At 52.9% G+C, this 27,085-nt stretch overlaps 6 protein-coding genes across 6 annotated transcripts; 3 read left to right on the top strand and 3 right to left on the bottom strand.

Annotated features, from left to right (window-relative positions):
* On the bottom strand, positions 1-1,155 carry Triagg1_3862 (uncharacterized protein; the record flags this gene model as incomplete). Its single annotated transcript, XM_062898201.1, has 4 exons — positions 1-542; positions 628-693; positions 830-1,052; positions 1,126-1,155. The coding sequence occupies 4 exons, from the start codon at positions 1,153-1,155 to the stop codon at positions 1-3; spliced, it is 861 nt and encodes a 286-aa protein (XP_062757365.1).
* A 385-nt stretch (positions 1,156-1,540) lies between these two features.
* On the top strand, positions 1,541-4,496 carry Triagg1_3861 (uncharacterized protein; the record flags this gene model as incomplete). Its single annotated transcript, XM_062898200.1, has 3 exons — positions 1,541-2,714; positions 2,775-3,055; positions 3,108-4,496. 3 exons carry the CDS (start codon positions 1,541-1,543, stop codon positions 4,494-4,496), a joined length of 2,844 nt encoding a protein of 947 aa, XP_062757364.1.
* An 842-nt stretch (positions 4,497-5,338) lies between these two features.
* Positions 5,339-7,309, bottom strand: Triagg1_3860 (translation elongation factor EF-1 alpha; the record flags this gene model as incomplete). Its single annotated transcript, XM_062898199.1, has 6 exons — positions 5,339-6,447; positions 6,510-6,648; positions 6,932-6,994; positions 7,093-7,120; positions 7,185-7,186; positions 7,268-7,309. The coding sequence occupies 6 exons, from the start codon at positions 7,307-7,309 to the stop codon at positions 5,339-5,341; spliced, it is 1,383 nt and encodes a 460-aa protein (XP_062757363.1).
* Positions 7,310-11,567: 4,258 nt separating this feature from the next.
* Triagg1_3859 (uncharacterized protein) lies at positions 11,568-13,107 on the bottom strand (the record flags this gene model as incomplete). Its single annotated transcript, XM_062898198.1, has 3 exons — positions 11,568-12,639; positions 12,738-12,976; positions 13,036-13,107. The coding sequence occupies 3 exons, from the start codon at positions 13,105-13,107 to the stop codon at positions 11,568-11,570; spliced, it is 1,383 nt and encodes a 460-aa protein (XP_062757362.1).
* A 5,828-nt stretch (positions 13,108-18,935) lies between these two features.
* Triagg1_3858 (uncharacterized protein) lies at positions 18,936-19,652 on the top strand (the record flags this gene model as incomplete). Its single annotated transcript, XM_062898196.1, has 1 exon — positions 18,936-19,652. One exon carries the CDS (start codon positions 18,936-18,938, stop codon positions 19,650-19,652), a length of 717 nt encoding a protein of 238 aa, XP_062757361.1.
* A 1,472-nt stretch (positions 19,653-21,124) lies between these two features.
* Triagg1_3857 (uncharacterized protein) lies at positions 21,125-22,297 on the top strand (the record flags this gene model as incomplete). The annotated part of the gene is made up of 4 exons (XM_062898195.1): positions 21,125-21,431; positions 21,492-21,586; positions 21,684-21,865; positions 21,919-22,297. The coding sequence occupies 4 exons, from the start codon at positions 21,125-21,127 to the stop codon at positions 22,295-22,297; spliced, it is 963 nt and encodes a 320-aa protein (XP_062757360.1).
* Between the last annotated feature and the right edge of the window lie 4,788 nt (positions 22,298-27,085).

Genomic DNA, 27,085 nt, shown 5'->3' with positions numbered 1-27,085 from the left:
CTACGCCCCGTTTGTCATGCCAGCATCGTTATAATCCTCCCCTCCTTCGGCGAGTGGTCTACTTTTAATACCCAAACTCGATCGAAGCTTCTTGTCAAAGGTCTCATCCTCAGGGTGGCCGTAGACCTCTTGCACCAACCCAATGACACCATCCAGTCCAATTTCTTCCTTCGCTCGGGGACCGACATGCCAAGTGATGGTCTGGTCGCCCTCGTAACCGACTGGCGGCCGATCTACTTTTTTGATCACATATCCCTGTCTCTCTATGCGCTTCATCGCCAGTTCTGTTCTCTCGCTTGCCAGCATCCGATCGGCATTGAGCCGCATGAGATATCTCTGAAGCTTCTGCTCGCTGAGCTCCCCCCCGTTCAGCCATATCAACGAAACAATCATTGTGTAGAATGCAGAATAGGTTGCTTCCTGCTCCGCACTTGGGACCTTGGATGGCTTTAGGATCGATGCGCTTCGGTATACCTCTGGCAATGTTGAAGACAGGATATAGGCACCCGAACCGGTCTTGGGCTGTGCGTTGGACTTCATAGCTGCCATTCGTGTACAGTCAGAGTCAGTTACTAGTGTTCCGGAAAGTAATGGATAGGCCGATGCTTTGCGCCACAGCCAACGTACCTTGTCTCTTTTCATGAAGTGTCATTTTCTCACGGACGGGTAACTCGCGCAGCTCCATGCCCCAGGCTGTTCTCAGTTGTATTTGCGCCAACTCGAATACCCTTCTGAACGAACGACCTTGTTTCCCGAGTACTATACCGCAGCTTGGTTAGCAGACCATTTCATCCCGTTCCTTTGGCATCTATCAGTCCGGCCCCAATACCTCGCTCCTTAATTCCATCTCTCTTTATCGGTGTTCTCGAATACTCGCATGAGATTGCGTATCGAACTAGCTTCTTGGCCATTTGGTCGTCGGCACCCGAGGCGGCACCGTTCATCTCCGTATCTTCATCGGACATATCCTCGTCTTGTTCAGCCTCCGAGGCCTCGATGTGTTGGCGCTGTCGAGGACGAGCATCCTCTTCTGCGTCTCCGTCCTCGTCCACCTGATTGAGTCTGCGTGTCAGAACAACAAAGAGAGACAGCCAAATGTCCATCTACCGCTGAGCTTGCACCTACCTGACGACGTCTTCTTTGCGAGGGCGGCATGAGGCTGTTTGTATGCGCAATTGGCCGTAACTACGAGGCCAAAAGAAAGACAAATGACAAATGAATGCTCACTGAATGTTATTGGCAACAAGTCCAGCTGCAATGAATCGGCAAACGAGGGGCTCTGTGAAACCTTTTGGAGGGGAGACGCGCCGCAACGGCCGAAGCGCGTCTGATTAGTTATCGGGTAAATGGCTTCGGTGACGCTCATTATCGGTTTATCGATAAGCCTTATCACACAAACTTCAAGGTGCTCAACCGGTTCGTCGCATCGCATCGTTCAAAGCGAAGAGCTCTCTTTCTCTACTACATCTTTTGCTTGGGACGATATCGAGCTGTGCCCATTTCATGTTGCCGTTTATGTAACATTCAATCCACTGCCTCAATGCTTTCCAGAGCGGTGAATGTGCCGCGCGCCTGTTTTGCCAACCGCCTCTCCTCGTCGATTCCATCAGCCAGAGCTACGCTAAGCAATCGCAGCTTACACAGTCACAGTCGTGGAGAATGGATCCAGCAGCGATGCTACAGCTCCGATCCCGTCATTCATAGCAAAGAGAAGATAGAGGCGCTGATATCGGGCAAGATCAGTCAACGCGAGTTTAAGAAATCGATCAAGGAGACATCCAAGAGGCCGTTCAGGAAGCCATACAGTCGTAAGCCATGGCGCCGTCGAAGAGAGGAAGGGATACCCGATCGGGGGCTGGCACCCTTGGAAATCGAGTCCAATCCTACGACGCAGGCGGCTATAGAGCGACACTTGGGAGAAGAGTTTGAAGGCGAGCTTTCAGAAGAGCTTGTGAAAATGCTTGCCGAAGAGGTGCTTCTCAAAGAGGAGTCTGCTGCAGAAGAACTCGACGCGGACGAATCAAATCAACTAGGGCAATCTACTTCTCAAGAGGAGGCTATCGTCACGGAGGCCGATGCAGCTGCACCTAGCCAAACCAGGCCCAAGCGGGAGTTCAAAGCTAAGAGAGACATCCATGATGAACTCGTGCAGTCCAAGAGCGTCTCCGTTGCGGCTCTTGGAGAGCAGATCGATGCCATCATGTTAAAGAATCCCAACGAAATGAAGAGACCCAAGAGGGCCGTGCGAAGAGTTCAAGAAGATGCGGTGGAAGCTACGGTTGAGCTCGATACGGAAAGGGATAATATGGTGGATGTGAAAGAGGAGAGTGATGAGGAGGCAATGGCAGCGGCGATGAAGAATATCGATGACCTGCGGCCCGTCGACAAGACGATTCTACGAATGAAGGATTTCGATTCTCTGGCAAATACTCTGCTGGACGGTTTCACATTCAATCAACTTGCCAAATACTTCAACCAGAAGCGCCTGGCCTTGCCCAAGAGAGATCAAGGAACGCCGTTGCGCTATCCCTGGATCGTCAAACAGGACCCATGGGTTGCTGCAAAACCTGACCACTGGGGGCCGCTTAGGCCGAAGCAACGACAGGTGATTATGATTATGCAAATCATATGGCATCTGGAGGTTCAAGAGCAGGTTGAAGGCTTGGGCAGAACTCTTGTCTGGCTACAACCTCGCATCTTTGAGTTGATCGCTTGTAAGTCTTGCTGACAACCGCTCGATCAAGAGCGAATCCGAGCTTACATCCTCGTTCTAGCCCCTAATAGTGCCGTACTTGAGCTACTCTCCAGAGACTTTTTGTATCAGTCTAACAAGGAGAAAATCACGACAAGTTTTGACGATCACCGGATCAATATCTACGCCCAGAAATCCACCATTCCCGCCATCCTCTCCCACCTTGACGAAACGGTCAAATCAATTCGGTGCCAGAAAATCTCCTCGAGTTTTATTCAAGGGCACGACGACCTAGACGAGAAACTTCTCCGAGAGCTAGAACGAATCACCAAGACGCATATTGCTTACGATGAGAACAATCAAGTATGCTTCAATTGCCATGCTGCTAGGTTGTCCTAGGCTAACGAATAATTAGGAGCTTGAAATATCTTGGCTGCAGAAGCAGCACCCTGCTGCCACCAGTACAGAATCCCCGGCTGATATCGCCTTGCGACTTTTATTGGAGCAGACCACCGAGGATATCCAGACCAGTGTCCATATTATCACACCCTCAGACAGCAGCAATCCCAAAGACGGAGCTTTTGTTAGCCATCAGAGGGAAAACAGGAGTATGTCTTGGAAAGATAAGCTCGGGCAGTGGTCAAGATTCGTCACACCAGTTGGCCAAGCCAGCGCCTCAGGGGATGACGTTTCAACGCAATTCCTCAATGTCATTTCCGATCTCAAGGTAACAAAAGGAACCGAACCGGTCCACCAAGTCACAGCTTCTTTCGGACATGTGCTTCATGGGAAGCATTCACAGACAGTGGCTGCAATGGCGAAGCATCGCCGACTGCTTTCACCCGTCCTTCCTCATCCGGCGTCGTTTACATCCATCGTGGAAGAAGACAAGCCTACAACGCAGCGCGCGATGATTGTTCTCAACTTTTCTCCAGACCTCAATCATTCCTCCTCAAGATATGACTCCGCGCCCCCCACGATACAACTTCAACTACCAGTCAATCCCGACAGCGACCTTGCCGGCATCTCTCTCCCGCCTGGCTCAGCCCTCTTTGGGGTTGCAGCACAGCATATCAGTGACGTGCTTATGCCCAGCGAAAGCGTCGATGTTCGCCTGACGCAAAGCCATCTTCTTCCGCTTGATGCAAGCCAAGAGTCCGTCAAGCAATTTTTATCGCAAAGCGAATTCAATCTCCCCCAGGGTGTTCTGAAAACACCCAGCAAAGCCAAGTTCTCCATCCCCAAAGCATGGATAACCAAGGCTAAAACAACCCGCAAACCTTCCAAGGCCACCATCAATGTACCATACATATTCATGGGGTTGGAAATTCATCAAACCGTCCAAATCGAGCTCCATGGCCACACGCTGTGCTACAGCAGCATTGATGCAGGCCGACATGGAGGCCACCGGCAAGAGCTTTCTCTTCAAGCCGGCCCTCCACAAACCAAAGACGAACCATCGTTTATGCTTGACAAGGCTGAGGTGTCACGCTTCCTATCTCTAGTCGAAGGGGTAGCTACTGGCAAGTACTTTTCATGGCACAACGGGTCTCAACTTATGCGAGAAATACCAGACGTAGGTACGCTCGAGGACGAAGCCACGGAGGATCAACTGCCATCATTAGAGGCTGAAACCGAGGACTACGAGCATGTTCAGAGCACTGAATCTGAAGCGTTGCAAACTACTGAGCATCAAGATGGTCGTTCTTCGACCGAGACAGCCCCCGACATCACTATAGCTGAACCATCCGAGGGCATTCAATCTCCTAATCCTGACAAGGCGAAGGAGCCAGAGCGTGAATAAATAATAGCATGAAAAGAACAACAAGATGTATTTTGGTTTGGTTACTAGGAGTGCATCGGCGATGTCAAGGGCAAGGACATTCCAACGGCGTTTTTTTTTTTTTTTTTTTTTTTTTTTGCTCTTTCCCAAGATGAAGCAACGATTCCACTCTCACGATGCCCTGTACATAAAAGCACAATGATAGGTACACATATATAGATCTATAGTCCTCGCAGAAATTTGTACGACTAATTTTGGAGCTGGAAATCGGCTGTGGCTTTTTTGTAAAGAGCTGACGATTGATTACTTCAAAGTGGTGATAGTATCATGAATGCCAATTGAAGAGTGCCTCCATGTGTCCTTCCTTTGACTTCTTCAGCGGGCTATGGTGCTGTGCTTCCAGCTTCTGTAGCGGTGACCTACAGCGAGCCTAATTGGAGCCTGTAGACAAGTGCCGTTAGCACCTCTAGTCCACTAAGCGCCCCTAGACTACAGCGCGCAAAAAAAAAAAAAACCCCGCCTCAAACTGACATCCAAGGGTCAACACAACAAACATCACAATGACAAGACAAGAATTTTACACAGCTTCATACATCAGCACGGAGCGAGACACAGAAATTGGTTGTCGAAGTTGTCAATTAACTTCTATCTAATTTTTTTTTCGTTCCCTTTTGTTTTGCATTCCCGGAGAAGTTCTGATGGAACCCTTATTCCCAGCCTCTCAATTAACGTGCCTCGATACATAGTCGAGTGCTCATGCATAGCAACATTGATCGTTTCGTCGTAGAAGTGAGCGCACGGTGCCCCACTGGAGAAACCTCACGAGGGACCCCAGAACATCAGGTGGTGATGATGGGTATCGCTTATTTCTTGGTGGCCTTGGCAGCGGACTTGGTGACCTTGCCAGCGGTGGCAGCGGACTTGTCGACGGCCTTGATGACACCGACAGCGACGGTCTGTCGCATGTCACGGACGGCGAAACGACCCAGGGGAGGGTAGTCGGTGAAAGCCTCAACGCACATGGGCTTGGAGGGAATCATCTTGACGATGGCAGAGTCACCGGACTTGATGAACTTGGGGGCAGTCTCGGTAGCCTTACCGGTACGGCGGTCGATCTTCTCCTGGAGCTCGGCGAACTTGCAGGCAATGTGGGCAGTGTGGCAGTCAAGAACGGGGGCGTAGCCGGCACCGACCTGGCCAGGGTGGTTCATGACGATGACCTGGGCGGTGAAAGAAGCGGCACCCATGGGGGGGTCGTTCTTGGAGTCACCGGCAACGTTACCACGGCGAATTTCCTTAACGGAAACGTTCTTGACGTTGAAACCAACGTTGTCACCGGGCTGGCCCGCGACGAGCTGCTCGTGGTGCATCTCGACGGACTTGACTTCAGTGGTGACGTTGGAGGGAGCAAAGGTGACGACCATGCCGGGCTTGAGGACACCAGTCTCGATACGGCCGACGGGAACCGTTCCGATACCACCAATCTTGTAGACATCCTGGAGGGGAAGACGGAGGGGCTTGTCCGTGGGACGCTTGGGGGGCTCGATGGAGTCGATGGCCTCAAGGAGGGTCTTGCCGGTGGACTTGCCAGCCTTGGTCTCCTTCTCCCAGCCCTTGTACCAGGGGCAGTTGGTGGAGGCCTGGAGCATGTTGTCTCCGTTGAAGCCGGAGATGGGGACGAAAGCAACAGCCTTGGGGTTGAAGCCGACCTTCTTGATGAAGTTGGAAGTCTCCTTGATGATCTCGGTGTAACGAGCCTCGGCCCAGTTGGCAGTGTCCATCTTGTTGATGGCCACGATGAGCTGCTTGACACCCAGGGTGTAGGCGAGCAGAGCGTGCTCACGAGTCTGGCCATCCTTGGAGATACCAGCCTCGAACTCACCAGTACCGGCGGCAATGATGAGGATAGCGCAATCGGCCTGGGAAGTACCAGTGATCATGTTCTTGATAAAATCACGGTGGCCGGGAGCGTCTGTGAATTGCCTGTTAGCACTGGCTTGTAATTGCTGCATCGGGGTGATGAAGGAGACATACCAATGACGGTGACATAGTACTTGGGAGTCTCGAACTTCCAGAGGGCAATGTCGATGGTGATACCACGCTCACGCTCGGCCTTGAGCTTGTCAAGAACCCAAGCGTACTTGAAGGAACCCTTGCCGAGTTCGGCGGCTTCCTATTGATGGAAAAAGTGGTTAGCATCACTGGATGACGAGAGACAGAGCACGTTGAACGACGGCTGGGTAGTGATAGTGAAGCACAAAAAAAAAGCAGTGAGCTAGTGGGGGTGCACAAGGAACCCCACTAAAACCAAACGACAGCAAAAAAAATCTTGTGTCGCTGCAAAGGAGGGGTAATGGAAAGCGGGGTGATGAAAAATTGTCGACAATTCTCTTCAGAATGATCGAGCACAATTGGATGTGGAGGGAGAATCGAGGCGAAAGTCAGTTGGCGCTTACCTTCTCGAACTTCTCGATGGTACGCTTGTCGATACCACCGCACTGGTAGATCAAGTGACCAGTCTGTATGATGGATGGTTAGCCTAGAGTTCAGATAGTACATGTCCGGCATCAAACGACAGCGTTTGGTGTCGGAGCAAGAGGAAGAGGGTGTAACTCACGGTGGTCGACTTGCCGGAGTCGACGTGGCTGTTGTAGCAAGTCAGTGTTGTGTTCGACCGATCTCATTCAAGACGATTGATGGAATACGCACCCCTAGAAGAGGGTTGTTAGCACAAGTGTTTGAGAATCAGAGCGGCGAATGATGCCGACGCGAGGGAAAAGGATTGTACGTACGATAACGACCACGTTGATGTGAGTCTTGTCCTCCTTACCCATTTTTGCGGTTTGTGAAATTTAGCGTGAGAGCTGTGTAGTCCTTGACTAAAGAGTACTGGAAGCAAGCAGAGTCAGCTGGAGATATTCCTCAGACGACGACGACGACGATGATGATGACGATGATGTTGCAGGTGTTGCAAGATGCAATCACCGAGGCGAGGGCAAAGGGAGAGAGCAGCACATACAAATTCGCAGATCGGATGCTTGAACCGGGTATGCGAGACGAAGAGCAGAAGAGAAGAAAATTTCGAAAGCAGATGGTGGGAGGAGGAGATTTAAAAGGCGGCCGGAGGGGTGGAGGGGTGCAACGCTATTGCTCTGTGCTTTTTTTTTTCTACCACGCGCGGGGCAGCAAACGGGGCTTGTGAAAAAAAGCCTTGAGGAGGGGCAAAATAAGCGGCATGGTCTAGCCCTAACGAGCGAGCCCCAACGAATAATATTTTTCTCTGCCCTCCCGCCTCCCACTCAAAGCAACCGCAAATCCGCAAGAAATTTTTTTCTCGCCTGAGCGCCTTAGTGGCTGTGGGCGATGTGGCCAATGGGATGCCGCGATTGGAGCTCGCCCTTGTTAAGTGCCCGCCACGATACGATCTGGTATGATGGTGGAACATACAGTACGGACGAAGCTGAGGTGTACATGCAAGCAAAACAAGAGTCAGACCGATGGAAGCCTTGGAATCCCTTGCAAGTTGTGAGGCGATTACGTAGAGTTCTGCCGTGGTTCAATTCAGTGATGGACTCGTTTCGAGGGCCGAGATGTGAAGCGCCAGCCTGGTGCCTAAAATGATGGTGGTTATCACTTGCAGCACTTTTAGTTTCCAGCGAACCTATCCTTTCCGCAGTACGGGGTGCCGGTACATACTCGTACACACTCCCACCGCTACCTGTATGCACCGCTCTGTTCGCCGTGTGTACCCAGTACCCAGTACGTGCTGCTCCATCTCAATACCAAGGTGATGTGGTCTATACCTGCACTCGTATTTGATACCTCCAGATGGCTGCTCGCGCTCCTACCCAGTACCTTAGTAGTAGTATACGCATCCCAGGCGGATCTTGAAGAGTCATCGGCCACTTTACATGCCTTCACAAAAGCTTCACATTCAACAACTCGGTGTGACGCAAACAAAAAGTAAAACGGGAGACAAAGGACACATACTAGTACGAGTAAACAAAACAAAAACACATAGTATGGGGGCCATGCTCTGATAGCAAAGTGAATCTGTACGATTTGACCTGCTGCTACTACTAAGGTACTACCTTAGTACTAAGTGTGCATCCCCCCCCCCCCCCAATTGTCTTTTTTCTTCCTCTTTTTTCTTCTCACTGCCCAATCCACCCACACTCCAGCTGCTGGCGCGCGCCAGTTTTTGCCCAACTCGCTCCTCTTCGCTTGGGCTTCACCCAGGATGAAAGTACCGGTACCTCCCATCTCCTTATCTCCCACATCGCGAGTCTGTTACACCACACGAACGAGTGAGTCAAAGGCGGTGTGTGAAGCCGTCGTGATGGGCATGTTATGATGTCTTCGACTCGCTGTGTTTCGATTATCTGGGTGGAAAAGCCCGTGGCGAAAAACTCCCTACCGGGCTGATTGATGTGCTCTTCTTGTCGGCCATCTTCAGAACCCATTCGACTACCATCTCCATCTCCATCTCCATCTCCCCTACATGAAACTCGGTGTCTCTAGCTCCGCCATCATCACTTGCAGCTACTGCAGTAGGACTAGTAATTCGACTCCCCTGTAAAATGTACGAGCATGATATCGCCAGAGCCATTTTTCCCGCTCTCGATGGGTTCTTTTCTTCCCACTCCCACTCACATGTTACCCCTCCATCAGCCCCTCCACTCATGCTCACTCTTTTTCCAAGCCCACACTGAAACGTCAACACTCCCCCCCACTTCATGCATTCTATCCCATTTGCCCATCGCCTGGGCATTGCCACCGCCTGCAGGTTTTTTTTCTTTCTTTTCGCTGCCAAGTTCTGATCTATCCATTTATCTACCCATGTACAGTACTTGTCCTCGGTTCCTTTTGGAAAACGCCGAATGAGAGATGCAGCCACAGACATAGTATGGAGCTCATGATGTATCAGAAATAGTGCCTGAAAAGTATGTTGGGAGTGAGGGGAAGGTCTCGTGCGTATCAGTATTTGAAGCTGCTGCAGCCCCGTCCAAAAGGCTTCGACCACGTTGACGATGCATCCGCGCGTCTGAAGCAGCAGTGCCCAGCGCTTCACTTTGCCGAACTAGACACGGATCAATTTGCCGTCGGGGCTTGCAAGCGCCATGGTATTTATTGTTGGTCGAAGCCCAGCTTCTCTAGCTAGCGTGGGCCCATCCGTCCCGTTATCGATGGCATAGCTGAAGCTTAACCTCATCTACCAACAAGCCTCGGTGTGACTCTTCAGGATATACAAGGCAAAGTTTCCGTCCCTCGTGAGTTTGAGTTCTCTCATCCATATCCAACTCAGTGGGTTGTTTGAGCAGGAGGCAAGCCGGGTCTTTGATCATCGGATCTAGGGTGGCTCCCTGCTACGTATGATGTAGTCGCCGTTGATTCACAAAAGCCTTCAATCTCTGCTCAATTGCTAAGCCATCAAGCTCCAGGAAAGAGGAATCATCTCGAGCCTTATCGTGAGGCTATCCAGTCTCTAAAGCAGAGCCACGGATCTTTACTTTGCTTCTATTCTGCCGGCGAGCAGTTTGTTTCCATCCCCGAGCAAACGCCCCATGCCTTGGGCGATGACATACTGTATAGCTTGCTTCACATCGGCTTCCACTCCACAGCCTGAGGATGGTCATACATTGACGTGTTGCAGTAAAGAATACCTACACTGTGCATCTGAATACCCGCCTGTGCCATTCATCTGCACCACCAGTTTCCACTTCTCATCTGCAGAGATGTGCTGCCTATTCGGAGATTTTTTGAGATACTCCGCAACGATCTGGGCAATTGCAGGGTTCTTATCGACAAGCAGTACTCTTGCAGTTGCCTTGCTCCTTGCTGGGTAGCTCAAAAATCATCGGATATGAAGCACAATTCGTCAGATGAGAAGTGGAAGATGGTGGGCTTGCTCCATCGCCCCAATGCCAGCCTTTGTGTGCGGAACGACTACAGCAGACGCAATCTATAGTTGCGTCCGCTGTAGTCCTTCGGTATGCCGAGACAAGCAGATGGGATACGAGCCATCATCGGTGCCTGGCCATGGCAAAAGCTACCAGGTAGAAATCATGGTAAGGAGTTCAATTCAATCCACACGTCGGTCGACGCCTAGTTAACAATGAAGCTGGCAGGATTGCTATCTCCCGAAGAAAGAGAAGAGTGCTCATAGAATCCCTCTCCCTTAATGCTACTCATTGTTCCTACATAAGCCACCCGGTAGACAGCCTTTATGTCGTCTCTCCGTTTGCCGTCGTCCTAGAGCCCCGAGATTTGCTTGTGTGCTCCAGCCCCCATCACGTACCACCTCGGCGTCCAGACAGCTGCCAGCACTCCCGTCCCTTTACGGCCTTGCTGTCCCTTATAAGCCCCGATATGTATTCCTTGTCCCAACACAACCGCCGTTCCGTATGGTCGAGTGGTTCAAGCTGGCGCCCGTATAGAGTAAGAGCAACTCGTTGGACTCCTATTCTCTCTGCGTAGGTGATAGCCAAGGATCCTGGTGCAAATCCGGGTGCGGGCATACGATGGTTCGATTTCGCATCGGCCCTCTCTTTTTTTTTTTTTTTTTGCCTTGTTTTTTCTTTCTTCCGGCAATCTCTTACTGTTTCTTTTTTGCCTTGCTATGTGAAATTGCCTCTGCGATTATAGAGCCAAGATTTTCTGAGCATACATGGGTATAGTACTTATCATCCTGTTAAGATGTGATGCCCTCTTTTGACGTAGACACTCGACAGTACTTCCCCTGGCGTCTGGATGCCTGGGGCATTCATTCACCTTGCCCGGTTCTTTCCTCACAACATTGCAAAGCGATGGATGACACGTTATTTAGAGGTACCTACTACCTGGTACCTCACCTACGATATGATAAATCTAAAATAACAAAGACGTTGAATTCCTCTCGTTGAATGACCATCAGTTCAACCCTGCATCTACCTGTTCGATTTGCTTGCATCTGTTACTGTACAATCGCTCGCTTCTATCAATGTATGTATGCTTCGGCATTTCTACCGGCTTGTCTCTCCATTCCTCTTGTGCTGCATCACAGTGAGCCTCCATCGCCAGGCGGAGGACCGGATCCTCCCACGTACGCTGATCCTACTGACTCTTCTTTGCAGTCGCCTTTGGTCCAGTCAATCCTTTGGGAGCCTTCAACCCCATAAACGCGACCGTGACAACGACAAGGGCACCCATGGAACCCATGGTGTACGCAGATTCTCTTCCTGCCCACCAGTATACGCTTGTGAATACGATCGGTCCCAATCCACGACCCAGCTGGCCCCAGCTCCGCATGATGCCCAGCTTGCTTCCGCGTTCGTGCTCGTTGGCTTCGAAGCTGCTGAGAGCGTTGAGGCCCGTCACGACTGTCGCTGATGTGATGGCGAGACAGGTCGCTGCGGCATATAGGCCTCCAAGGGTGGAAAGACGGCTGAGGAGAATAAAGGCTGTGAGGCAGGCGACGGTGCCGATGCGTACGGACAAAAGGGGGGTCAGTCGGCGAGTGATGCCTCCCTGGAACACAGAGGCTACCAGGCCAATGTATCCAAGCAACCTGCCATTCTTCCCAGACGTGAACTGGAACAAATCGTACGTCATAAAGGAAAGGGACGTCTCCATTCCTGAGAAGAACAGCAGAAACACAAAATGAGTTGCGTAAAGCAGGAAGCGTGAGTTTGTCCGCGTCACCTGCCTGGCCTCTCCATCCTTCTCGCTGGGCGCATTTGCCTTGGCCGCCGCACCGCCGGCCAAAGACGGCAGAGTTTCTGGCAGGCAAAAGTACAGGTACAGCGTCTCGACGGCGACCAAGACCAGACTGAATCCTGCTGCCACCGCAAAGGGGTTTGCCCACGCAGTGGCAACCGTGCTCAACCACGCCCCCAGGCCCGGCCCAAAGGTAAAGGCGACCGAGAAGCATGCGCCAATGATTGCCATGGTGGATCCTCGTGTGCTTTCGTCGGAGATATCGCTAGCCATGGCGGTAGCAAGCTGAACATTGCCTTCGGAAAGACCACCCACAACACGGCTGGCCACAAAGGTGCGGAAGTCGACTGCCACGACCCATAGGAGCACAGACACCATGTTTCCACACATGGATGCGAGCAGCGCATAGCGACGGCCGTGGCGGTCAGAAAAGTGGCCGATCATGGGAGACGCGATGGCTTGCAGGAGGCTGTAACCGTATCTTGTTAGTAGCTGAAACGACAAGTCGCAGGCTCCCCCTCAAGGAAAGAAGTGATGTCCAGTGGTGTTACCGGACTGGATACTTACGAAAACAAGGACCCCAGCGCTCCACCGAGGAGGACAATGTCATAGCGGGAGTCGATGGGTCGGGAGAAGGACGCCTTGTATGCATTCAGCCCTCCGAGCACCTGCTGGAGGAGAGTGGCATGGGATGCGTCGTGGTGGATCAGGTTGGGAGCCTCGCGATCCCGATAAAACTCCAAAAGCTTTGGGAACAGTGGGAGGATGAAGGTGAAAGATATCTGGGTGCCTCCCAAATCAGCCATCTATCCTACAGGTATGATTGATGCTCTCACGATGCCTCCTCCTAGTTGCTGCGGCTTACCAAGTCCAGAAGAAGGGACACGATGATGACCCGAAGCACACGCTTCCGCGTAGCAGGCTCGACGGCCACCATGTTGCCGACACGGGATGGCCAACCAACAGATTGGCTAATCTGTACGACAGTAAACACGACAAAGGAGGGGAAAGACGGACAACCAGCCCCCCAGACGATGAGATGCTGCTGCTGCTCGTGCTCAGTACCAAGCAAGACGTCGCGCGATGATGGAGAAGCTCTCCGAGACAGACAGACAGACAGACAGACAGGACCCACTGGCAATGGAAAAGACGATCCGCCAAGCAGAACCAAGGAGAAGGGAATGAATTAAGGCAAAAGCCTAGCGCTGTCCAATATCGGCAGTTTAGCAGGTACTAGTACTCCATGCTTCCCGTGCTTGCATGCGGAAAAGGCGATGAAGAGGCCAGCAAGTCCGTTATGATCCCCACACTGAATCCAACCCTGATGGCGAGGCTTACTCGTACCGTGAGGCCGTGCGACTCGGGTGGAGCCCCAGCTAAAACAGAGCTGGAGGTGAATTGGACCGTCTGGTGCTGACGCTGAAGCTCACTTTGGCATCCACGCTGTGCGTATTGCGTGGAGCGGTACCTTGCACTAAGCAAAGTGCGGCGACTTGGATCGCGCCGCCTGGAATGAATTGCCCCGAATTGCTGGATTACCCCGGATTAGAAAGCTGCAACAACTACATACGAGCACCCATGGATGCTCTGGAATGCATGCGAATGGCAGCCTGGAAGCAAGCGTCTTCTTGTCATGACGCTGTACTTGGGTAGTACTACCCAGTACTACTATAGGTACTACCTTAGTACGGTCAGTAGACGTTTCTTTCGACGCCTTGACATATGCGGCTCGTTCGTGTCGGTGACAGTACGGAGACGGAGCCATCAGCCGTCCAACAAACGTCGTATTCACTCTTCGGACGTACGAGGCCATGCGATACGCTCGAGATAAGGCACACACGGACTCTCGGACCGGAAACCTGCATTTCTGTACTACCACCGCTGGCCAACCTACGCCCAGCCCGTTTCCTTTGCTCTCACTCTCGCCAATCACCCCCAGACAGCGACGTCTCGGCGTGCCTATTTGAGTGAATGAGGCTTGCCTTGTGTTACCAGGCTCCAATCCTCGCGCGGACAGAGACCGCTGCTCAATCTCTTCTCTGCAAGATCGCGCTTCATGGTAACTCCAATCATCTGCGGGTAGAGGACAAGACGGCAGGCGAAGCCGCATCTATGCGCCATCCCTATCATTTATGCAAACCTCATCACACAGCAAGGCGGAGCTTTGTGCCACACTCATGCCGCGATGCCGTCCCAGCTCGCTACTTCTTTGTCGTTATCCTAGGTGATTTTCCTGTCCACTCTTGGAAGAAATGGACTGGAAGTGCGGCTTCAAGGATCCAGTTGTGCCATAAGGTGGCTTGATACTGAATATCCGCGTATGCCCCCGCGTTCTGTACGTGTACCTCTTGTGTCGAATACTACCTAGTACTCCGCTCAACATCTTCGATCAGGGAAGGCCATGGTCACGAGTGACGGAGTCATCTCCGAAGGGGGCATGCTTAGCCGGATGACGCAGTAAAGGCTTGACGACTGTGCCGTGCTTGTCCGGTCACTTTTTTTTTTTTTTTTTTTGGCTATCTGCACAGCTTGCTGCGTCGGCGACTTTTAACAGCACAACTTTCTATTCACCGTCTCATTCTGACTCCAGTACGGATGTCTCAACATTCTACATCTTGGTTGATTAATCCACAATCTGGACGAATGGCGGTCATGCCATGGTTTCCGTCAACAAACTCTATCTGTACCCTTTCAGCTTGACATGGACCAGGTGCCCGCATCGGAATCAAGCACAAGCACAACCTCTGTGCCGCCCCATGCAACTCGCAGGAGGGCCCATCGGAGAGCGACGGCCAGTGGAACGCAAGGGAAGATTAAGCACCAGGAGGCATCTGGGGAAGATGTGCCACAATCTCGCCACTTGCCAAGATTACCAGCCCTCATCCGCGGTAAAGTCATCGGCCTTCTATGACCCCCGGTGATTGAAACCTGGCACCTTGTCTGCTTTGAAGGTTTCCGAGTTCCAGCAGTTGCTCTAGACCCGTCCTTATCGCCGGGGCGTGTCGCCCACGTCTAGCACTCGCAAGTATCCGTGTGGCTTAATCTCGAGGACGTCGGGATTTCAGTACACTGATGAAGCCATCGGACTACCACAATGGAGAGACTACGTTGCCTCTCTCGATTCTGTCTTGGTAAGTGATGCTTGGATGAACATTCATCACGAACACAGTTTACGGAAACTAGGCTAAGGCAGTTGTAGAGATAGTGAATTCTCGGGAAATAGAAACGACGGCGAGAAGGAAACCCCCTTCTTTGTCGCCGAAAGACAGGCCTAGAGATTAATCAAACTTTCCCACGTCAGTACTGCTTTTCAGCATTGACCGATATACGATGTTGCCCATAGACATTGTTCCACGACGACAAATAGCGGACAGCGCCACTGCATCAAATTGCCCACTACGCCGACCCCACGAAGCTTAGCGATGCAAACAGGCATCAGAATGCAGCCACCCACCCGTATCCCAAAATATACGGCATGTGCTCGGTTCCAGGGAAAGGGTCGTTGCATTCAGCTCCTAGCAAACACTCGATGCCACACGCGGCAAGCATCGAAGCACGAGCACCCCGACACTCGTCATTATCCCTGTTTGGAGAGGAGAAAGTAGTCCAAGGCTGCTCGACCAAGTTGAGACACAGTTGCCGAGGGCATCAGGTAGCCCGTGCTTGTCTGTTCCCAATCTCCAGGTGCAGAGGAATCATGCAGGCCGCTGCAGGAGGGGAGAGGAGTGCGTGCCGTCCTTCGCCCAAATTAGGGTGATACATTGTAAGTTCTCTGGCATCGGTGCGAGTTGATCAGCTTCCAACCCTTGCCAAATCATGAGACGTCCTTTTCTGTGGATCTCGGAGAGCCGTGGCAGCATTGAAGCCTCGTCACAGGGCGAATATTGATGAGATGAACATGTCCGAACTCTACTGGCTTACAAGGCGGAATGCTGAGAACGAGGCCCACGACACCAGCACGAAATACTAACCACGGGTGGAACTCATCCATCCTAGAACAAGCCGCATAAACTTGTCCGAGCCGTGATATCGTGCGAACTGCCTAGAGCTCGTCTGCATAGACGCAGAGCCATGTCAAGGGTCCACTCGAACCGACAAATAGTTGCTCTCATGGGCAACAATGGGACCCTTGTGACTTCATCCCTCTCCTCGCGATCTGCAGCCACGCAGCATCAGACCACCTTTCCATAGGCTGTAACCGGGGCCGATGGGAGCAGCTGCCTGATAAGCGCCGTTTGATCCTGGTTCCGATGGACGGGACGTGCAGCATCCAGCCGAATCGAAGGGACAAACGGGAAAAGGCACCTGAAGCCCAGATGTTTGCTTTATCCCTGGCCAGATGTGGCCAGAAAGGCATTAGCGCACGCCTCGGCAGCTGGCTAGTCCCCTGGATCTCCAAACGGGATTCACACGCATCCCCGCACAATTTATTCCGGCTCCTTGTCCCTGGCCATATGGGTAGTAGTTGGAGCCCTATGGGGTTTGTGCCGGAGAAACCAAAGAAAGGAGAGGTCAAGGCAAGCATCCCGAAATCCAGCTTTGGTGTGGTGACGGTGGTGGTGACGGTGGTGGTGGTCAGATTGGCATGACGGCATGTCAAATGAACTCAACTTGGCAAATGAGAGCCAATCAACCCCTCTGCAAGCGACTCACCGAGTCTGCATGATGCTAGACGATACCTGAGCCCCTTGGGGGGGGGGGGTTGCGTGGAATCGCCAGCCACTCACACGAGCCCAACTCCAAGCTTATTGGACACAGTTAAGGCGTTCCGTCGTTGCGGGTCAGTCACGGAGACACAAACAGATCAGGACGGCTCACACCAGGTAGCACTCATCTGGTGCCTCAGCATGAACTGCCTGCCTAACGGAAGATTCGAGCATGGACCAAGCGTGCTCATTTCGCTGAGGCCTGCCGCCACCATCAGCCTGGAGACCCCGTCATTGGCAGTCGACAAACCTGGCACACCGGTGCTGACCCGGCCCCTCCAATCGGCCCCACCCCGTTATTTCCCACTCACGATGGAGTACCACCTAATCGCATAATACTAGCAGCAAGAGGAAGTTGAGAGGCTGGCGGGCCCTTGATCTTCCCCCTACGTCTACACATGGTGGCCATGGTCTACAAGCTATCACGGCCGTACAGCGAGGATCTCGACAGTGGCCTCGGAAGGGTACCAAGGCTCATCAGCTCCAGACGGAAACCCCAAGGAGAGCTTTCGCCAAGAAACGAGGCAGCAGAAGCATGTAATGCATCATGAAGTTTGCCTCATCCAGCCCCAGGCGAGGCCTAGAACCAGCAGGAACGCCTAGGAAACCCACCTCCACTCGAGTGGCTTGCCAATAGTCGCCGTTGGGTAGTTTGCCCAGGTCGCCGACTTGCATCCCCCTCTAAAGCACATTCTTGCGTGAATGACTTGGCCACGCACTTCATCTCTAGCCCTCTTGACATGCTGTGATACATGAATGTATGGCCGAGATCAGGCTTCGCAGAGTTGCTAGCTAGAGCACGAAGATGCAGCCGTGCTGCGAATGTCACCCAAGCTTTGCCTCGGATGCTTATTCAGACTCTGGAAAAACAAAGTCGTAGAATCTCAGCAGCAGTTAACCAAGTTGATTTGCTACGGAATGGGCCTACTGTCTCCTGGCAGATCGCAGCTGGGGGAAGCGGTCTGGTCTTTCGTGTGCCTGACCCCCATCATGCACATGGCTAATCCTGCCGCGCCTGCACGAGTGGGTGGTGGAAACAGAGCCATATTCAGAAGTTTTTACCGATCAAAGAGGCTTGGTACCCATTCAATATTTCTGGTGGCGCAGGGGATCCCGTCAAGTAAGAGTGCGTGAATCTGTTCCCCGAGAGGTCGTCACATACAACTTGTACGACGCCGAGGAGAGGTTGAAAGTCCAAATACTAGTATCATTCGCCTCCTCTCATCGCCCATTGTAATTTCAATCCTCCCAAAGTGGAGAGTGAAACCCTTTAGTCGTTGTCGTGTTGATGGCACTGCATAAGTCGGACGGATAGGCCAAGTCAAAGTCTCCTACGTCACGCCAGCTCCGGTCTACTCTCATCCATGGACTGTTGAAATGTATTTGTGGATCCAGTACGGCTGAAGTGCCAACGGACCATGGACGCAGGCCGCTCTGGAGGAGTCCGATGCATGCAGCTACTGTACTGTTGCTCGGGCGCCTTCAGGACGAATGGCCGGCCTGGCTTGCCTGCTTCACTTGATGACCGACTGCCGCGCAACAGTACAAGCATACATGCTGTACCGAGATTTACTTTGCGCGGGATTAGACGTGCCTGAATATGAGCAAGGTCTGTCGTGTGAATGGCTAGATGGAAGCCGCAAGACAGGGCACTTCAGACTAGCCTCCCCTGTACCGTATATGTTGGACAAGGGAAGCTTGCTGGTGACACAAACCTAATAATCGTATGAGACTTGTGGGTGCACAGCATATATGAGAACCCGACGACTCGAATGCCGTCCAGGGGTGGAGTTTTCATGCTGTTGGCGAGGGTCGAGTTGGTCGTGCGGCCCGCCTCGACATGCATTATGTCGGCCACCGGTTTGCAAGCATCCTGGAAAAGACAGAGGCCAGGAAGCATTGTGAAAGATAGAGAGCTCCCCAAGGCCACCGAGGGCACGGCCAGGTTCCAGAGAATATAAAATTCCTTTTGCCCGTTCCTTCAACTAGACCCCTTGGGCATCGGCATACACAACGCGCTCTTCCATTTGGAATCGACTCGTTTCGTCCACCTCCTTCAATGTATTCCAGAAGCAGCATGGGCATCATTCCCCAAGACTCGGCTGCCGGACCAGCCAAACCTCTCATATTCGTGCTCACCCTGGGTGATGATCAGACGCAGCTCACTTTTCAGGAATCCCACGCCAGCTTCCTGAACGAGCTCTTCGAGAGAGCAACCATATGGCACGCAAAGACGACGGAGAAGGCATTTACTCTGTTCACCCAATGTTCAGAGCCACACGCTATATTTGTGGCCGACGGAGGCATTGCTCACGCTAGGTGCGAAGTCATATCGCAGAGGCTCGTGCAATATGCTGCGGGTGGTGGCATCGTCGTTTTTGGCGGCGTTTTTGCTACCTCCAGCCTAGAAAGCTTGAAAAAGATCATGAAGCAGACGTGGGATCTTCCATGGGGAATCGGAACCTACCAACAATCCACGCTATCCCTGAATTCTCAAGCAGTCAGCTCGACCCTTCAGAGCAGACTCCCGGCTGCGTATAGCCAAACAGCCCTCTCTATTTACGGAATGCAGCAGCGTGAGGCGTGGTACCTCTCAACTGAACAGACTGCTGTCGAGCATCGTGTACCAAGTCCCAAATCAATCGTCGGCTTCAATGAGTCGCCTGTTGTTTTCGCTCGATATGGAGCCGGACACGTTGGATACATTGGAGATGCCAAGCCTGAGAATGGCACAATGCTTGCGATGCTTGCGATGTTGGGCTTGTTGATGGAATGAATGCTTGAAGAGTTCATAGAACCGCATCATGTCTCAAGATAATGCATTGTATGGTTCCAGGCATGTTGGAGAGCTTTTTTTTTTCGGCCAGAGGGGGGAAATCGAATCAAGAAGAAAAAAAAAGAACCCTCCAGAAAGGGGGCGAAAAGGGCAAGAAGCATATCCATCTTGTTTATACGTCGTGGCCGACGACATTTCGAGACAGCCTCCTCCGGTATTAGGTACCAACAAGGGGCTTGTCCATAGTAATTCAAAGATACTGTAGCATCATGCGCTCTTGCTTTCGTGTCGTGATAACACACTCTGCATTGTGAATATATCCGGGAGCAAGCTTTGTACAGTATATTCGCAGCTTTCAGCAGATTGATCTTTTGCTCGCGACGTCCCAGTCCATCCTCATGGCCCAGGCCTGGCCGAGTGTACAAAGCCTCCTGCGTTTGAGAGCTGGCCCAAAGCGGCCCAGATACGGCCCTACCGCGTTATGGGTGTGAGGACGATGGTACACTGGATGTGTGTCATTTCTATTCGTTGACGCAGCGGAGTACCACCATCCGGCTGGTAGCGCATTTTCCCAAGCGGCTATTCATCGCCCACATTTGGAACGAGCTGCGTCAAGACAGGGGGCTGGCGGCCGTCGTGGCTTGATAGGGAGGGTGAATTGAGAGAGAAGCAAGGTTCAACGAAGAGACCGGGCAGGATGCAGAGCCTGTTTGGAACAAGCACGAGCACGACGAGTACGAGTATTGGGCGCAAACAGCCCGGCGGCTATGTACGAGTATGTACTCGTGCCAGTCGTCCAACCAACGTGGTGCCGAGCATCATGTTCCCATCAGCCTCCATGCCAACATGGAACACATGGAACACGCCATCAGCAGCATCGTGCCCTGATCCGAGGCTTCCAGAGACGGGTCGCAATTTTTTTTCTGCAGCAAACGCCACCAAAAGTGACGGGCAAATCAGGCGATGTTGCGAGCCTTGGGCCTGTCGATGAATGAGGAGGCGTGGCCACGCGCAAAGTGACGTGGGCGGCATTTTGGACCGCAATGCAGGTACCGGGGATTGTCTGCAGAGAATGGCAACAGGGATTAAAGTCGAGCGTTGGATCGTCACTCCCGTCGAGAAGAAAAAAAAAGAACGTTCCCCATCGCCTAGCCCTCTTGATGCTTAAAATGCAGCCAGCGAAAGGGGGGAGGGGAACAACAGCCTGTAAGACGAGACGAAACGATGACGAGACGAAACGATGACGAATCGGAGAGAAAAATAGAGGGAGGGAGAGGGAAAGAAGTGAAAGGCAAAGGGAAATCGCAAAAGTAAACGGAGACTTTTTCCCCCTTCATCCTTCCCTCACAAGAAGCGAGAGGACGCGCAACAAGCGAGACAGGTCGAGAAGAGAAAGAAGGCGCCGGCGCAGACACAGGCGCAGAAAAACAGAGGCTATTGCCATCCGCATCCCATCCGATGCTCTTGGCGGCATGCATGGCATGGGAAACAACAACTGCATGAAGATGCACCTTCTCCCAACCCCGCCCCCACCACCTTCGTATGACGATTTCCAATGGATTTCCAATGAATACTACCGATTCGGCCACAAACCCCACCATCATCTGCCATCTGCTCGCGACCAACAAAGCTTCACGGATCAGGAAAAGTCACCTTTGCATTGGCCCAAGTCATGCCGGCTTTTGCGAGCCATCACAATCGCAGCCCAAGACAGAAGGGTCGCGGGACACCAAGGACCAAGGGAGGGGGGTCAGAGGAAACGGCCGTCTTCATGGCAAGGTATAAAAGGACGCATCATCCACCTGCGTCGCCGAGACTGAAACTGAACCCGAACCCCAGGCCTGCCATGGCATAACACACGGCCGTTTGGCTTCTCTTCTTTCTCGGCTTGCCCTGCCGCCCTCCCAGTTTTCAACGGTGCGCCGGACGGGACGGTACGGGCACAGGCTAAGCCGCCATCATGGCCACACAGTCTACCATTGCTGTTACCCTACCTTGCCGACCAAGACACGCATACACACACACGCACAGCCGACATGCAGGGGAGCAGACACGCACCCAGATGGCCACGCGGATGATGGGCCTCCTGTACAGACGGGCGCACACGTGGGCGCACAGATGAACGCGTGGATGGGCTCGACCACATGGCTGGCCTCTGACAGAACCACCGCCGCTGCCACACCAAACCCAATCTCGTCCCGGCATCCCATCTAGTGCGTGTGTCCGAGATGCAAAAGGTGCACCGTCCCGCATCCCGCACTCATAGCATTGGCGCATCAAAGTCCACAAACATCCACAGACATCCACCTGCCCATGCTGGAGATGCAGTAGCCGGCCGGGGCATCGAGATCAGCGATTCGAGCCAGCCAGCCGGGTGGCAGCGAGATCCAGAAGCCATGCAAGAGGATGGCAGCCCTGCGCTTGCAGCCCCCCAGCCTCTCCATCCTCTCCCCATGTACCACCCTGCCGCAGGGCCCATGCGTCCCCATACGGCATCATGGTGGAACGGGTCATGGGCAGCAATCACCGCATTTCCCAGGGCCCAACCGTCGTACGCCGGTGCCCTACTAGGGAGGCCCCGACGCCGTGCCGGCCATATCAAGTCCCACTTCGCCGGTTGGCGCGTTCTCCACCCACGGCGCTGACGACGTCTCCGTTTCGTTAGCCTCTCACACATGATCCAACTCAGGCTTCCCCTTCTCTTCATACGCGGACCCTTGGTGTCCCAAAAGTCCGCCACAAGGTCAACACAGTCAGTTGCTTTTCGAGACTGACCAATCTGCTTGCCAAGACTCATCGGGTCACACAAAGACAGTGAGGAGCTCGTTTGAACACACAGACACATAAAAAAAACTTTTCCAGACAGGTATGGTTCAACTCTCTGCTTTCTGTTTCATCATATTCTAACAAAAGAATCTTCAATAAGATAGACATTAATTTGCGTTTGGCGGCGGCGGCGCCCAGTATGCAACAAAAGAAACATTACCCAGATCATGGGGGCTCATGTGGATGATTATATCTCTATATCACGGCATCGCCTTTTCGTCCGTGGGGTCCAAGACGGATAGCTCCTGACCCAATTTTCCCAGTCTATTTTCCCTCTCTTGCTCCCAAAACCGATTCATTATCCGAAACCCAAAAGTATTATCAACAGTCGAAAAAAAAGATGGCCGCAATTACCAAGAAACGCCCGAGTCGTTTGAAACCCGATCGTCATCGAGAGCTTGGTTCGATCGACGTATTACTATTAAAAGACACCTGCAAGGAAGGCCGCCGTCAGCAATGCTCCCGAAAACGTGACACAAAGGGTGTGCGAGTAAAAGGGGTAGGGGGCTTACCTGACTGGTACAGCGTGTCACAAAGTGAAGAATAAGGGAAAGCAAGCGAAAGATGAAGAGGCCAACCCAGGAACAAAGGAATTCATTATTTGGGCTTTGGTGGCTGAGGAGAGTTGGGCTTGATGATGCCAGTGGTGTCATATGGTCCGCGCATTTTGGCTTGTGGAGAAGAAGAAGAGAGAGAGAGAGAGAGAGAGAAAAAGAAGAAAAGAGAGTTGGATAGTGGTTGCAGTGGTGCTGGCGGCAGTAATGCGGCGAGGCGAGACTGGACAGAGACGTCCGGAAGCTCGGGAAACGGAAGGAGAGGTCGGATTAAGATGGATTGCTCAAAGGGCACCGTTTTTTTGTCTTGTTGGATGAAGGAACGAAAAAGTGGACGGAGTTGCGGGAACGGTCTGATATTTTAAACTGTTTCCACACCGACTCGGTGAGAGCCTTCTTTTGAGAGCTCGCCGCCTGTTCGCTGGGTTCTCGCGTGGCCTTTTGCTGGTCGGGCTTATTTTTTGCTATGATTGCGGCACCCGATATTGCGGTCTACCCTTGGCGGTCAGTCAAACCCCTGATGCACTTCTGTTGGCCCCTGCAGGAATTTTTTTACCCTTGTGTGATCGACAGGGGTGTCCTTTTTTTTTCCTTTTTTTCTTTCTTTTTTTCTTAGTGTTTGCCTTGTATCGGCGAGAGGCGGGCGACGGAATGGGTGTGAGACCGGGAGGCCTTTCGGAGGGCGCTAACAAGCGGTACGCGGGACGAGGAGGAAGAGATAACGGAGGCGTCGAGACGAGAGCTGATGGGTATGGCAAGGCTTGTCGGAAAAGGGCAAGGTCTCTGCTTTCCGAACCCGGGCGGACGTGACTACGAGTACGAGAGTACCAAGGAGATGAGTACGACGAGAAAGGCGTGGTTGCTTGGTGTTGAGCGAACCTAATGGTTTTAGGGTTGGCCCAACGCTCTACAACTTGGGCGTCGTGGCTACAGTGGGGGTGGGAAGCTTTGGGAATTAGGCGGGAAGGGTCTTGTGCAAGGGTAGGGGATGAGCCGGGGGCATGGATGCAGGACAGCCCAGTCTTTCTAGAAGCCGCTGCTAGACCTCGCGCGTTGGGTTGCGGGAAGACACGTTGGGCCGGGACAGCAATGACCAAAGGGCTGTGGAGCAAAAAAATCAATCGGCATGGCGGTTGTCGCAAACCGGAGGGCAGCAGCGTTACTCGCAAACACACATCACTGCCCGGCACGGCATTCCAGAATCGACACACTTGGCCTTCGAACCACATTCGCAGCTTCTCAAGAAGGAATCCGACAGTTCACACGCGCATATCCCACAGACACACGCACATGGAACCCACATATGGGGGCAATATATGGAGTACGAGTACTTGTACGGAGCATACACACCACCCTCGCCCATAGCGCGCATTGGAAACCATGGGCTGGCCTTCCCTTGCCTCGTTTGAAACCCGTTGAGTGACGAGACCAGAGAGAGAGGAAAAGGCGAGTTGATGACGTGCACGGCCCGGATCCCGAGAAGCCTCAACCCCTGTTGGCCGCTTCCCCGCCCCCTTTTCGGTAGTTAGCCGGTTGAGAAAAGAGGCAGCGAAACGCGACGTTTCATCAACATTCTGGAACCCTCGTTGTGCCAGCGGGCAATGACAGCTGGGTGGGGAGGGGGGCGTCGAATCCTACTCGACCCTTTCTAGCTCAGGAACGGGCGACCCCGAGGAATGGGGTGTCTCGCAAGAACGGCATTCCGGGGGTTGTTCGACGCGGGCTTCCAACGTCCCCAACTAAAGCACCGTACAAAGTACAGGCGCAGTATCATATCATACAGCACAGTCAAGTCCCGCCCTATGCCTGCTCCGTGCTCTCTGCTCCGTGCCGCGGTAGGCAGGCGATGTCTGCGTCGCCACTACGACATACTTCGTACAGGACCCCCGTCCCTCGTCCCCCCCGTCCCCTCCCCTGTCTGGCAACCAAGAGAATTCGCTACTGCTGCCCTTGTGGGCCGCGTTTTGGCTTTCGAAAAATGGCACTAACGATTAACGCACTGGCGTGAATCCGGGAGAACGAAAGAAAATTCCCCGAGCCTCACCCTCTCTATCTGTGACGGTGGCTGCAGCTTTCACATCGAGACTTTCTTCCCCCTTTCACGCTGTTCTCTCAATATACTACCTCATGGTGAAATTCGACGGCTCGAGGACTCGAGAACTCGGTGAGTCTGAACCTAGCCACAGACAGGGAGATGTCATGGGGTAGGGGGGTGCGAGGGGAGGCCGCTGATAAGCTAACACTAGTACTCCGTAGTTGGAGAAAGCATCGCCGGCCCATCACTCTGGTGGCAAGATGAGCGGGCCTTGACGGAGAGAGAGCGCCTTGCTTACCTTAGACGTTGAACAACGCACTCTTCTCTAACAAGTGGTTCGTCGTGGATGGGGCAGGAAAACGAGACAATGGCATTCAAGCGATCTCCGGAGCCCACTCTTGGATGAGCGTACGGCTTCCTGGTTCGACGCTCAGCTGGAGCTTGGCAGAGGCACAGGAACAGCACAACACGACATGGCATGGCAAATGCAAGCTGTAAAGGCATCCATGCCCGGATGGCTCCCTTGCCTGACGTTGAACGGGGCCCGGGGGGACGACTCAGCTGCTGGCACGTTTTCTCGAATGGGCACAGGCGACCACTCTTGGGTATCCGTTGGCCCTCTTCGAGAGACCGCGCGCCAGAGATGAGATCACGAGGGAGCTTACGGAGTCCTCATACATACACCTACATGATACAGTAAGAAAAGCCACATGGAGCGCCGTCGTCCCGCTTCATGGGCAGTAGGTGGGGCCGATCCGATCCTCCCATAGCTCCGGTACGATGGGGTCCGTGATAGGCTTGATTCAAGGTCTCAGCCGCTCGGGCAGATATCCCCTCTACGACATACTGTTGGGTTTTACCATTTCTGACCCAGGATGGGGATGTGAGAGAAACTCGGCAAGCTTTGTTTGGTCTGGCCACATGAGACAACTCATCAGGGACTGCATGATTGCTTCTTTCTCACCGCAAGGCGGACGAAACTATTGGTGTGCCGCGACCTGCTGGTGGGCGAGGGTGTTGTTGTTGCTGTTGTCGTGGCGCTGCATCTATCCATGTCTTTTTCCGGAGAGCGATCCTTCCATGTGATGGAAGTCTTTAACCGTTCAAGCAGAAAGACGGAGTCGGACTGGAGCAGGCACGGTGTTTGGCTGGTATGTTGGTGAAGGTGGTGGTGGTGTTGTTGTAGTAGCGGTGGTGGACGACGATGACAACAACAACGACGACGACGACGACTGGATGGGGACCGGCTGGACACCCCAGACCAGGCACGCAGGCGGCAGCCAGGGCGGGAAAAAAAAAAAAGCAAACAAGCAGAAAGCAAGGCGGCAGGGCAGGCAGGACGAGCAGGACGAGCAAGCATTGACCCGACATTGGCCTCTTCTCACATCCTCTGACCGCCTTGGGATGAAGTTGACGCCATGCGCCATAAACAGCTCATGCATGGACGATTTGCTGCGGAGCCCAGTTGTTGACCGCCACAAGGGCAGATGATTAATGGAAACGGTGAAAGCCGGAGGGTAGGGAATACGTGGCATGATTTGAATTCAAGTTTTGCCCTACTATTTGTTCAGCAGGGAGGGCCGTCTGCGTGCGCGCGTGCGTGCGTGCGTGCGTGCGTGCGTGCGTGCGTGTGTTGTTGCCGGCATCGTGTCGTGTCGTGTCGTGTCGTGTCGCAACGACAAGGGAGAGACAGGATGACCACCATCAAGTTCTAGGCAAAAGAGCCTCACTCACCATGCATACCAAGAGGCGGCCCAGGAACAGACGCTGCCGTTAAAGGGGTGGGAAGACACCGAGATAACAGCAACCTATTCTTGGAAAAGAATTTCTGATATGACAGCACATACATACAGCAAGTGTGTCAGGTACGGATTGTATCAAAAGGTGCAATATTGGAGAAGTCGGCACGACTACGTCAAGGTGGCATCATTTCTTGGGCTTTTTTTTTCCCCTTCGCCTTTTTTCCCCCTGGATTCAAAGGCTAAAGGGCTTCTCTAAGAAAGAAAATCATGACGAGA

Source organism: Trichoderma aggressivum (genome assembly GCF_033847375.1).
Source record: "Trichoderma aggressivum f. europaeum strain CBS 100526 chromosome Unknown scaffold_011, whole genome shotgun sequence".
Classification (NCBI taxonomy): Eukaryota; Fungi; Ascomycota; class Sordariomycetes; order Hypocreales; family Hypocreaceae; genus Trichoderma; species Trichoderma aggressivum.
Note: the sequence above shows the minus strand (reverse complement) of the source record. Positions and strands in the feature narration are given on the sequence as shown.